Consider the following 12,386-nt stretch of genomic DNA (forward strand, 5'->3'; position numbering starts at 1 on the left):
AAGCTGATAGTCAAGTATACTTAATGAAATAAACTTCAGCTTTACCAGTTTTTAAAGGGGCTGAGCATTTATATTAAGAGGTAACATTCTGCTTTACTTCAGGGCCTATCTCACCAGCTCTGCTGTCTTTAGGTTTGGATTTCTCTGCTGCTGGTTTGCATGTTATGTGGCTCGTTGTTGTGTTGTAAAGAATCTTTCAGCGGGTATTTCAGCATTTTCCGGTTCTTTGTGCGAAGAGGAGGTGCCACCACTTTGAGCCAGGACAAGTAAGAAAGAGAAATATGTCCTGGAAGTTCTGCCAGAAATTAGGTGACAAATTAAACTAGGTGGTTCTACATTAAACTGTAGTTGAAGACAATCTATAAACTTGAATAAATTCTTCTCTCGACACATTCTTAGCCAAGCTGTTGTAAATGATGAACTCATAAGTAGGTTAATCTTCAATATAAATATGACCTAAAGTTTTAAAAGGTCGTAGTTCGTAGTCACTCATCTGGTTACCTAGACACACCCCAAAATCTCTATTGCCGCAGGGCAGAGTTATGCAGATATACAGTATGATACTCTGCTTTAAAACAAGATTGTCCTGAAAAATGAAATAGGACCTGATAAAAACACACACTCAAAGTTGGAGGAGTTTAGGTTTGGCAGTTCCAAGAACCAGTTTCCTCTACTTACCTCACCCAAAAGGACCAATCACAACGCTCACAAAAATGAAAACACGTTCCCTTCCAGGGCACGTGCTGACTTGAGTGTGCTCACCTGAATACGACACTGCAAGGAGTCGTTCTCTCTCTGCCACAGAAACAGCAGCCCTGATCACGTCAAGACAACACGGATATTTTGGTAAGTTAAGTTTTCCTTCTCTTGGGAATATAAAACTTGTTCTGTTTAATGGCTAAACATTTATTACATGAATGTTATCTGGTCACACACAGATAAGTTTCATTTTACACTCAGTGTATTAGGAAGTGAGGATAACTAGTATGTCAGCAGAGACTCACCGTAGAGTGAGGAATGAATACTAGTCTGAACAAAGTCATGCAGCTTGAAAATGACTGTTTTATCCTTGGTTTACTTTAGAAACTATGGCCTCCTCCAGCTCTCTCTCCAAGCCCAACACTACCTTCTCTCTGGCTCTGCTCAGAAAGCTGAGTGAGGACAACAACACTGCAAACATCTTCTTCTCTCCTTTCAGCATTTCTTCAGCTCTGGCTATGGTGATGCTGGGAGCCAGAGGAGACACAGCCACTCAGATATCAGAGGTGATCTTGTACTTTGATATCTGGTCTATGTCATCTTGTACAGTGCTCTTTTTTTTCAGTCATTTGCTAGCTAGTAGATAACCCAAAAGCTTATGACGATGTTACAATGCACTTAACTTTTTTCAACGTGTCTTCTTGTAACCACCCCTGTCTTATGTCTCCACAGTGCTTGAACATCAAGCATTGGGAGGATGATGTCCACACTCTGTTTGCCAAAATACTGAGTGAACCCAGGTGAAAAAAAGTATACTTTAGTATATTTCAAACATACTTATATTTGTGAAAGTACATTTTTAGTATACTCAGTATTACGTGTACTACCTATAAATACTATATATCTGAAGTATACTAAAAGTATATTCGTACCAATTTCAAAATTTGAACTTTAGACACACTGAAACATAATTAAACCAAAATACACTTTTAATAAATATATTAAATAAAAGTATACTTTAAATGAACAAAATATATATTTGCCCAAGTGTAAATATACACTTGCACAAGTATATTTAAAATATATTTAAAGTATACTTTGTGTATATTTTAAAATATACACTCAAAATAGATTTTTTTTAAATTCACTTAACACTACTTTAAATTATTAATTTCACTATGTTTTAAATTACATCTCAGTGTAAATTTTAGGCTAATAAAGTATGCCTTTTTAAAAACATTTTTATTTAACCAGGTGAACCCCATTGAGATCCAGATCTCATTTTCAAGGGGGACCTGGGCAGAAGTCTGCAACACGCAGCAACCTGATTACAAAATAAACCTAATTAATACATATGCAGAAGTATTTCTTTTAGGCACCTATAAAGTACTTTTCATGTACTTTTAAGTATGCCTTTTTAGGTGCCTTAATAATATTTTACTATTTTTGTTAAAATTGCAAAGAATAAAAAAAATGATATTCATAATGTAATGTTGTTTAGGAACATTACATTATGTGTATCCTTTTCAGATATGATTTAAGATCTATAAACAGAATTAGCTCCAGTTCATACTCAAGACCAGATGGTGGCGGTATTGCACACTTTCATTAAAAAAATAAAACGCCATCAAGAGAAGAAAAAACTTGAACGCAGGGAAGATAACAGACGCTGTTCAAATTCGCCATTTTTACTCGCATAATGCCTTAAAAGTAGAGAGGGCCTTGACAGTAGTTACTAATTTTGGTAAATTCAAGCTGGTGACGTCCTAGTCCGAGTTAGACGACAACACAACTGGACAACAACCGATGGAAATGAAATGTGTCACAAAAGGAGCCCGGAAGGACGAAGGCTGCTAACGTGTTGCTAGCTGGTGGTAAGTTTGCTTATTAATTATCTTCGGTGCAGTAAATATATATAACTTACGTTGGTTTCATAAATAATTATTTTATCAATTTTATTGTGACTTGTATGATTATTACTATAGCAATCATTCAGCTTCATGTTATAACTGCATGGAGGCTCTGTTTGTTGCGACTTATACTTTTCTTCATAACCTTAGCCTGGTTTTAATTAAGCTCCATAAGACAGAGACTTTGATTTTGTGAGGTTGTTGTTATAACTTGTTCATCAATGTTTTTATCTTCAACATATGTTTGCAGTCTTAAGCAAATGAAGATGAAAGAGGAAGCCAAAGAGATCAGGTGTTAGGAAACCTAAAGACTTTCTGTCTCAGAAGAAGCTCTGACTCCACCAGATCACCAACCAGCTCTGAGGATGAACCTCCACATCGTCTTCATGGTGGAAGGACTTCTTTTTTTTTTATGAGGACCTAGCTACATTTTCAACAACAAACACTGGTGTGTTACCAACACCAAGTGCTTAACAAACATGATTTGATTTGATTTAAAGATAACTGGACAGAATTTTCCCCCTTGTTAATATAACATTTCTCTTTCATACATTTTATTTGTTGTTGGCTTTCAGGGCCCTGTGATGGACTGGTTACCTGTCCAGGGTGAACCCTGCCTCTCATCTGATGGCTGCTGGAGATGGGCACCACCAGCCCCCCTCACCACCTTGCAAGGATCAGTGTGTTCAGATCATGGATGGAAAGTTTTTGTCTCCTTAAGTCCACACTTAAAACAGCTTCATAGTTGATGCCAACATCAACTGATTCTATGACATTGCTGACTATTTTTTTCTACTTCTAACATAAACAGGCAAAGAAGACACCCAGAAATGTTTTTCCACCCCAGGCATCAAGTCCCAATCATCATCAGTTCTGATTATGTCACATACACAGCGAGTCCACAACGTCTTAAAATTGTAAGTATTATTTTTTTTGAAATACAAATGCTTTCTTTGTTTAACTGCTCTATTCTTTTTTGTAGGTTTCTGTAAGGTGCAGTGAATGGGAATGTTCTGTCGTTGATCCTCACTCATGTTAGGAACGTACCAACAGTGTCATGAAGTGTCATTCAGTAAATAATGACAATTTTAATGAGAATTTGCTTTAAAAGTTGGATGAAAGGTTTTATGTTATGTTTATGACAGTGTTATGTCAGTTATGCACACCCCATCAAATAAAGTGTTACCAAAATGGTAATATATTGAAAGCACAATGTAATTAGAATTTTTGTTCTTTAAAGTAATAACTTTCATGTTTTTTTGTCACACTTAAATTTTCATGTTCATTGTGTTAATTTTTGACATGTAAACTGATAATTTATGTAAAGTTCATAAAGTTGTGAGTAAAATTTTACAATTTTAAAATGTCGGTAATAAAACTAAATATTTGAATTACCTTGAACATTTTGTGTAATTAATCTTTCCATGTAATTGTAGCCTAAAACAATGTAAGTACTGTAGTGTAGTTATGCATGTAATGTACTATTTAAATACTATTAAAATATACTAAGCACAGAAAAAGTTGTTCCAAAATAGTAGTTTTAAGTACATCAATAAAAGTATGTTAAAATTCAGTACACTAAAGTATACTTTATTTTTACTAGGGAGCTCAACAATCCGGAAGCTAAATTTGTTCTTAGTGTTGCCAACAGACTGTTTGGAGAGAAGTCCTACAGCTTTCTGCAGGTGAGAGAGTAATAATACACATTTTCATCACCAAATATGTGCTTTATTGGGCACAACTCTAGCAAGTCTTTTTAGCACATCATTCAATCAGACATGGCATCCGTGGCGCAGAGTTCCACTCATTCAACTGACTTGCTTTTGTTTAAAATGAGAATCAGAGTAGAAAAGGGATTTGAGTGACTGAACATTACATTCTTGTTTGTGTTTTACAGGCAGTTTGTGTACGTAGTTCAGAAACGGGTGATCTGTTATGATTTTAAAGATTCAACCATATTTCTAGATGACGGAGCACTGTCTAGATAAAATATGCAGTGATTAGCTATGATTAACACAGGTTCACCAAAATTAGACAAGAACAGATTTTAAAAACATTGTCTGGTCGTCACATAGCTTAGATAATCTCAACTGGTTTCCTAAAACATGACTGATTTAATTGTACTTTCTTCAGTCACTACCTCTCAATGTTTATAACATGTCTAGAATATAGTGGAACAGGATCAAGGAAGACAACTTGCGGAATCTATTGTACAAGGAACTGAGGCACTTCTGAAAACAAAGCCTCTTTTGGTTTCAGAAATCTTTAGGTACATTTTTCTTTACTTAAAAACGTGTCAGGATGCAACGGTCAGTTTAAATTGTTTCATGTATGAAACATACCAAATAGAATTTTTGGACAGATTCTGTAACACTAGAAAATCAGTAAAATTATACTAAAACCAATTAATCATCCTACAAAATCAGTAAGTAAATTAGTGATTAAAGGCAATTGTTTTCAGGATGAATTAATGTTTCTTCTGTTTGTTCTTCCAGGAGTTTTTAACCAAAGCAAAGACTCACTACAACTCAGAGCTGGAGGCTGTGGACTTCAGAACCAAATGTGAGGAAGCCAGGGTCAAGATCAACAACTGGGTGGAGGAACAGACACAAGGTGGGTCACACACACCATCAGTTCATCACATGACCCCAACTAACCCAATGTCAATTTATTCATAAAGCACTTTAAAAACAGGTATTAACTGCGCCAAAAGTGCTGTACAATATTCATAAACACCACAGATAAAAACACAGTGATGATTAAGAACTGTAAAGATCATTAGCTCCATCTAGTGGAACAGTGTGTAATTGTGATTTTGTTAATTAGGCTGTGTTTGCGGCGCTGATTCTCATCTGATCCATGTTCTGCTCATGTTGTCTTCAGGTAAAATCAAGAATATGGTGGTTAAGGGCCTGGTGAACAACATGACCAAGATGGTGCTGGTTAATGCCATCTACTTTAAAGGCAAATGGAGTGCCCCCTTCCAGAGATCAAATACCCGTGAGGTTCAGTTTAGACTCAACAAGGTAACAATTGCCACCAATACAGAGTATTTTCTCAATATGTAGGTCTTGCTGTTCAAAATAATGATCTTGCTTTTATAGTAACTGTGACGTGAAACGACACAGTTACTATGAGTAACTGTGTCGTCAATGTGGAGGGATTACTCCATTGTGTTCTCAGGCTACAAAGGATTTCTATACAGTTCTTCCAGGGTTTTCTTGGTCCGCCCAGTGAAATGTACAAACTTGAGGTGGTAAGAAGGAATCCTGAACAAAAGTCTAAACATCCCCAACTAAATCCATTGAGTGATAAGTACCAGTAGCTTCAGTCTTAGAGTTTCTGTCCATCAACCTCATCCCCCGAAATGATCTAACTACAAGGCTGTGATCATTTGACACCTCCACCCCATTCTTTACCAGGTACTCAAGACAGAACTCCAAAGGTCTGGTGATAGGATTGAAACAGTTGGTAAAAGGCCATCAGCTGGTTATGCTAGGTGAGGTGCTCACATTCGTCTGCTAAATGGCCCCTTCAGCTTGTTATGCATCGAAGACCAGCACAAAATGTAACCTCTAGATATTAATCACCTTCAAGAAAGTACCCTGGTCTCCATAGTCCTATTATTGTGGTCTCTATAGTATCGTCATCGCCCAAACAAAGAGCAACCACAGTCATATTAGAAAAAAAACACTGTATTTTTGCCCAATTATTGATCTAACTTAACTCATCCTGAAAGGTATTGTTCTTTTTTTCGGTTAATGAGCTGTTCCTGTGTTTGTCTACAGAAAGACACCAAACCCGTGCAGATGATGGAACTTAAAAGCCACTTCCACCATGCCTCCATTGATGAAGCCAGTTGTGAGGTATTATTGACCTTGGAGCTCACAAGTAGAAGCTGAAATGACGTGTGAAGCGAGGCAGAGAATTTAGCATCTTTCATCATCTGCTTCAGTTTGGAATGGGTTTTGAGGCGGGTTACATGTAAAGCAGCAGTATAACTCAAATCGCCTGACAGAACTTGCTCAGTGGGAAAATAACCAAACTTTATGAGGCGACTTACTATGATTCAAGCATATTTGAGAGCCTGTACTTCTCTGTAATGGTCGTGCATCTTTTATTGGACAGATTCTGGAGATTCCCTATGAAGGGAAGGTGCTGAGCATGCTCATCTTTTTACCAAGACAGATAGAAGATAACGAAACAGGTCTGAAGAAGGTAGGGCTCTCTCTGCCTCACAGACTGATGAAACCTCACCACTGACACATATAATGATCGCTTTATCACCTGATCAGCTGGAGGACCTCCTGACAGCTGAGACATTCATGGAGTGGACTCATCCACACGAGATGGAAAGAGGGGAGATTGTCGTGAAGCTGCCTCGATTCAAGCTGGAGGAGAAGTATGACCTGAACAAAGTCCTGAGCAGCATGGGCATGGTGGACGCTTTTGACGAGACAAAGTGTGACTTCTCTGGTGAGACATGTGGAAGGAGACTGAGATGTTTCAGATGTAGTTAAGTGGATCATGGGTGGAGTTGGGTCCATAACTAGGCTTTTACGCTGTCAAATCATGATCAAGACTATTGCTTTCAAAATAGACTTGTTGGTGACATAAAATATCAGCCTGAAATTTAAGCTACATATAACCTTTTTGGTAATTTTTCTTTAAAATTGTCATTGCTGATTATGCTATTGTAAGTCAGACCCCACACCCTCCTCCCATCAATGCAATGTCTGATTTTGTAGTTAGTAAGCCATTCTACTAGAGTTTAAATTGTGTTTTGGATCAATTATAGTCAGCGATTTTACAGAGGAGCTATTGATTCAACACTTTCCAATGACACAACTTTTATGAGCGGTGTGCTGCTGTGAGAGCTCTGGTGCCAGCACCACAATGTCCAAAAAACAAACAAACAAAAAACATTATCTTCCTACTTCTTCCTGTTGTCTTCTTTGTGGTTTTCGGCAGTAGTAACATCCGATTGTTATTCACTTGACTCGTGAGGTAAAAAAGGTGTTTCCATTGCAATTTTGCACAATACATCTATTTTCACGCAATAAAAAAAAAAACAAATTAATAATATCGCAAAAACTTTTTATCAAAAAACTTGAGTTTACAAAATTGGTATGTTTCCTTTAATTCTCCTAATTTCAATTAGCACAATTTTATGGTTATAGGAAACACAGCTGCTGAGCGCTTTCTGCCATAGACCCGTCATGCATTGTTGCTAGTGGAAGTAGTAGCTAACAGGTCCGTCAAGTATGTGAACACATGTTCTGTTTTTATAGCTTGCTTTAGACTGACGTTCCTCCCATGAGCCTCACTGGCTGTAAGTGGGCTAAACGATGAAGGTGAGCAGCCGTAAAACGCTGTAAACATATTGCTTTAGAACCTCAATTGGAAAAAGGAAAGGTCATAAATATTTGGACCTCAAATCTGGACAAGTCACACAAATTGTTCAATTTATTTGTAGTATTCCTTCGCGGAAGCACACTCTGTGATAAAAGCAGCTCTTTTGTTTTGAATACTAATATATACTTTTGGTTAGATATATTCCTAAAGCTGTGGTCTGTAATCCTGGAATGTCTCTTCTCTTATCTGTGGCAGGAATGTCAAGCAACAAAGGGCTCTTTTTGTCACAAGTTTCACACAAGGCTTTTGTAGAAGTGAACGAGGAAGGAACTGAAGCTGCTGCTGCCACGGGTAATTTGGTGGCAGATAGCGTTTCCTTCTTCACTGCAGACCACCCATTCCTCTTCTTCATTCGAAATAGAATCACCAAGACCATTCTCTTCGCTGGACGCTTCTGCTCCCCCTAGTACGCTCTATGACCTTTGGAGCAGGAGGGCTACTAAACTCCAGTCTTTGAGGGCTAAAGTCCCTCCACTTCCAGATGTCCTCCTGGTACAACACGCTTAAATGAAATGGATGAGTTGCCTCCTGAGCATGCAATCAAGTTCTTCAGAGTCAAACTAGTAACCAATGGCCAAAAATTCTCACCAGCACACTCTATACCCCATAAAATTACCAAGACAGCAGCCACACGTCGCTGTAGTTCACAAGATTGCACTGTTACAAAGGTCGTCGAGTTCATTTCCAAAGGTTGTTCCGAAATTCATCTCGGCAGTCTATATTTGCACTGTAGTAAAGATTCTAGGATAAACATTAGGTGGAGACGAACTTATTTGAATGCACGTTTAATTGTTTTCATGTGTTAAGTTGTCAAAATTGTAAATTTCTAAGACTAGCATGAAGAGTTAAGATCAGAGATGGTCATTCCCTGGGTGTACTGACATTAACTGTGAAACCATCTGTATTCCTTCTGGTTCAAAGTGATGTAATGATGGGGCGTTGTTTTTTTTTGTGGTTTTTTTAATGATTTCCTTTGTAGTGCCAGAACTTGTTGCCATATCTTTGAACCTTTTCTATGGACTACATTCTAAATTTTGAAATTATTTTTTAGTTGTCAAACTTTTTGTTGTCTGGACAAAAGTGTGGAAAATCCATGGGCAATAAATGGCTGTAAGAATCCAAGTGTGTGATGCAACTTTTATAAAGTAGGGTGAATAAGTATGTGATCATCTGTTCCTCTGATTTTCAAAGTTTAGAAGATTAATTGCCAGTAAAATTTCTGCTTATCTTTACTGGATATTTTAATATGGTAGAATTACATCATTCTCTGACGTCACCATAACATCGCATTATTCTCATTTTTGCATAATACAAAATTAAAACGAATATGGTAGGTACAGTCTACAAGGTCACACACGCATGGACGATAGGTGGCGGTATGCACCTCCGAAGTTTTTTGGAATCCGTTAAGAATGAGAATAAGAAGCTTAATTAAAAATATTTAAGAAGAATGAGGATGTATTTTCTGCCATGATTACATGCCAAATGGCACAAGTTTTCACTATGTTTAAAACTACTAACGATAAAAAATATAAGGACGGATCTCAGACGCCAAAAAAGTCCAAGAAGAAGCTGACGTCATCACACGCCGAACTGTACATATGGTGCTTCCGGAGCAGATTGTGGAGCATCTATGAAGTGACAGGTTGCATTTTTAGGTTGCGTTGATAGACTTGAGCTTTGTCCCAAAAGTGCAAGCTCCAGAAACAGCAAATTAAGATTTAATAAGACGAAGGCGGCACATTCAAGTATTAACTTGAATGTGCCGCTTACTGCCTAATCCTTCTCTACCACCTGCTTTGTGTGACGCTTAGCAAACAGTTGGGATGTAAATTTTAGTAGACTACTGTTTTATTGACATTGTGCGGGTGTGAATGTTCACATAAGCAGTAATTGCATGTACTGAAGAACAAGAGGGACTCAAAACTCTGAATGTATTTATTTGCAAGCACAGTTGCTGCAACAAGAAATGTGTTCATGTACATTTGCTCATCTACATTTTATAGTTGTATGTTGTACTTTGTACAAATCTAAACGTTATCAAGCTTTCTTTGCATGAAATCGACATAGTTTCATGTTTGTAATGGCATAGCAAGAAATAAACTGTACTGAACATTTATAGATATGTTATTTAGTAATATTTTTGTCAAAAAAAAATATATATATTTTTTTGTTTGTTTGTAAAAACTCCTATTTGGAGTGAGGAGAAATGTGTTGTTGTTCTTGTTGCATCAAAACAGCATAAAAATATAATTTTAGTGAATATAACATTAGCAAAAAAAAAAGTTGGCATTTTTACTCATATTGCTTTTGCAAGTTGCTATGCTTGGGCTTGTATGAGTAGTTCATTGCATCATGGAGTGAAATGAAGAAAGTCACTTTCCGTAATGCACTCCCAACATTCACACCCAAATAAACTTAGTCACCTTCAAGTAGCTGACTCTTCTGAACTGGAATTTTCTGCTGAATTTGCTTCTTTTTTTTTTTTAAGTTTGACCTTTTTAGGTCAAAATGGCACATTAAATGTGTGAGACTGTTCCTTCAAAATGACCAACACTTGAGCTATTAAAGGTTTCATCTAGATTTATTTGCATAAATATGTATAAATTTTGCTGCTTCTAATCAGATGTTGGAGAAAACTGATTAAAAATCCTGGTGCTTGATGAAAGTCTACCTTTCATGGGTGGTTACTCATTTTTTCCTGCCTGGTTCCCACCTTTCTGTGAAGAAGTGGAGGTGTGGTTGGGTGGATGATCTCAGTCGTCACAGGAACAGATTACACCAGCAGTTCATGATTATTTTCATTTCATGTTTGCCATTTGTTCTTGCAACATAATCTGGCATTGGCAGCACCAGACCCAGAGGGCTTCCATGTCTCAGACTTAAAATCATCTGAAGAGGTGCAAAGAGAACATTGACGATTCACGAGTATCTGTATTCAATATTCTCCTCTTCTATTTCCTTTAGAAACTGTCTTAAACTGTAGATTGAAATTATATATATATATATATATATATATATATGTGTGTGTTCTTTGCATATATTTTATGAAACGAAGTTCTGCTACTAGTTCATTACATTTTCTTGTATTTGTTGTTTATTTAGTTAGATTTTTGCTAACTAAATAAAGAAATATATCTTAAGTGAATTAATAATTTAATGCTGTATGTTTTATGTTGCATTGGTATCTTTAGTTTGTGGGGTTGGAATGGGGTCAGTTGATAGAGATAAAAGAATGAGCATGTCATTCATTTAATATGCAGAGTTTTATGAATTTATAGGTAAAAAAAAACTTCAAACATGTTTGGAAAATGATTTGTCATAGGTGTGTTTAGTAGTATTTATCAAAAGAAATTGAGGATGATCAAAGCAACTAAATACAAATAAGTAATCTTAAGGCTATCAGTTTTACTTATTTTGATTTTAGATTAAGCAAAATTTACCTAATTTACTCAAAAATCTTTAACTTTGTGTCTAGTATAACTTATTAGATATAGATAAGTAAGGTATACTTGAATTTGTGTTATTTAAATTTTCTTTAAAAATCTTTGTGCAAATTGTCCCTAGGATTTTTTTTTGAGTAAATCCTACCCGTTGGTTTTTTTCAGTATAGGGTAAGTTTTCCTTTATACAGTAAATGTGTCACAGTTTGCTAATTAGTTGGCTAATAGCTATAAATAAACTCTCATTGAGCTTTTTATATAAAAAAGTGAAACATTTCAGTTGATTTGTTCAAACATTTCATTGACTGAATGAGAAGCTTGTTTGTTTTTCTCAGCCAGAGATCAATCTTTAAGCTTCACGGATTTATTTTTTATGATATGTTCAATTTATCTTAAAGAAACAAAGGGTTGATGGGGTGACCTAGCCCTCCACCGCACCCACAAATTAACTCCAAGAAACAAAGATCTGATTTCTCAGAGCAGCTGCTGCACAACCTGGGCGTGTGCAACATCAACACAGGTGGGACAGTATTTTGTGAGAATAAAGGTGTTGTCTCTTACCTACTGCTTGATTTTAGCTTTGAAACTGGTAAATGTGGGATATCCAGTCTGTGACCTTAAGATGCCACCAAGTGTAGCACTATCAGTTATTTAGCTCAGGAGGCTGTTTGCCTTTTCCACATAGGTTTTGGCTAACATTTTATTCCTTAATAACTTTACAATGCTTTTTGCATTTTCTCTGGTTGTTTTAATAACAACTGGCATAAAGACATTGTTGATTATTTAAATGTGATTTTAAAAGAAAGTGCTGCAGGAAAGGAGGTATACAGAAATAAAATTGAACTGTTAGGACATAAAATATCCAAGGTTATTAAGTGGAGATGTTGGTAATGGAAAAACCTTTTTTTTTAATAAAGAA

General features: G+C 36.4%; 1 protein-coding gene across 3 annotated transcripts; it reads left to right on the forward strand.

The window, feature by feature from the left end:
- Positions 1-723: 723 nt before the first annotated feature.
- On the forward strand, positions 724-9,146 carry LOC103482267 (leukocyte elastase inhibitor-like). Of its 3 annotated transcripts, XM_008438317.3 has the most exons (10): positions 724-846; positions 1,084-1,265; positions 1,432-1,499; positions 4,213-4,294; positions 5,105-5,222; positions 5,493-5,635; positions 6,398-6,475; positions 6,738-6,827; positions 6,905-7,085; positions 8,220-9,146. In XM_008438317.3, the coding sequence occupies exons 2-10, from the start codon at positions 1,089-1,091 to the stop codon at positions 8,429-8,431; spliced, it is 1,149 nt and encodes a 382-aa protein (XP_008436539.2). In that variant the 5' UTR covers positions 724-846; positions 1,084-1,088; the 3' UTR covers positions 8,432-9,146. The 3 variants fall into 3 exon arrangements, with proteins under 3 accessions (XP_008436539.2, XP_081457515.1, XP_081457514.1); XM_081601389.1 differs by lacking the exons at positions 724-846; positions 1,084-1,265; positions 1,432-1,499 and adding exons at positions 2,164-3,057; positions 3,185-3,526; XM_081601388.1 differs by lacking the exons at positions 724-846; positions 1,084-1,265; positions 1,432-1,499 and adding exons at positions 2,164-2,573; positions 2,860-3,526.
- The last annotated feature ends 3,240 nt before the right edge of the window (positions 9,147-12,386 follow it).

The sequence above is a fragment of the Poecilia reticulata genome, chromosome 20 (genome assembly GCF_904066995.2).
Source record: "Poecilia reticulata chromosome 20, P_reticulata-male-v2, whole genome shotgun sequence".
In the NCBI taxonomy this organism is placed as follows: domain Eukaryota; kingdom Metazoa; phylum Chordata; class Actinopteri; order Cyprinodontiformes; family Poeciliidae; genus Poecilia; species Poecilia reticulata.

Coding starts and splice junctions, on each gene's coding strand:
- LOC103482267 (XM_008438317.3), top strand. CDS start 1,089: ATGGCCTCCTCCAGCTCTCTCTCCAAGCCCAACACTACCTTCTCTCTG. Junction 5,223..5,492: donor GGTGGAGGAACAGACACAAG/GTGGGTCACACA, acceptor TGTTGTCTTCAG/GTAAAATCAAGAATATGGTG. Junction 7,086..8,219: donor GACAAAGTGTGACTTCTCTG/GTGAGACATGTG, acceptor TATCTGTGGCAG/GAATGTCAAGCAACAAAGGG.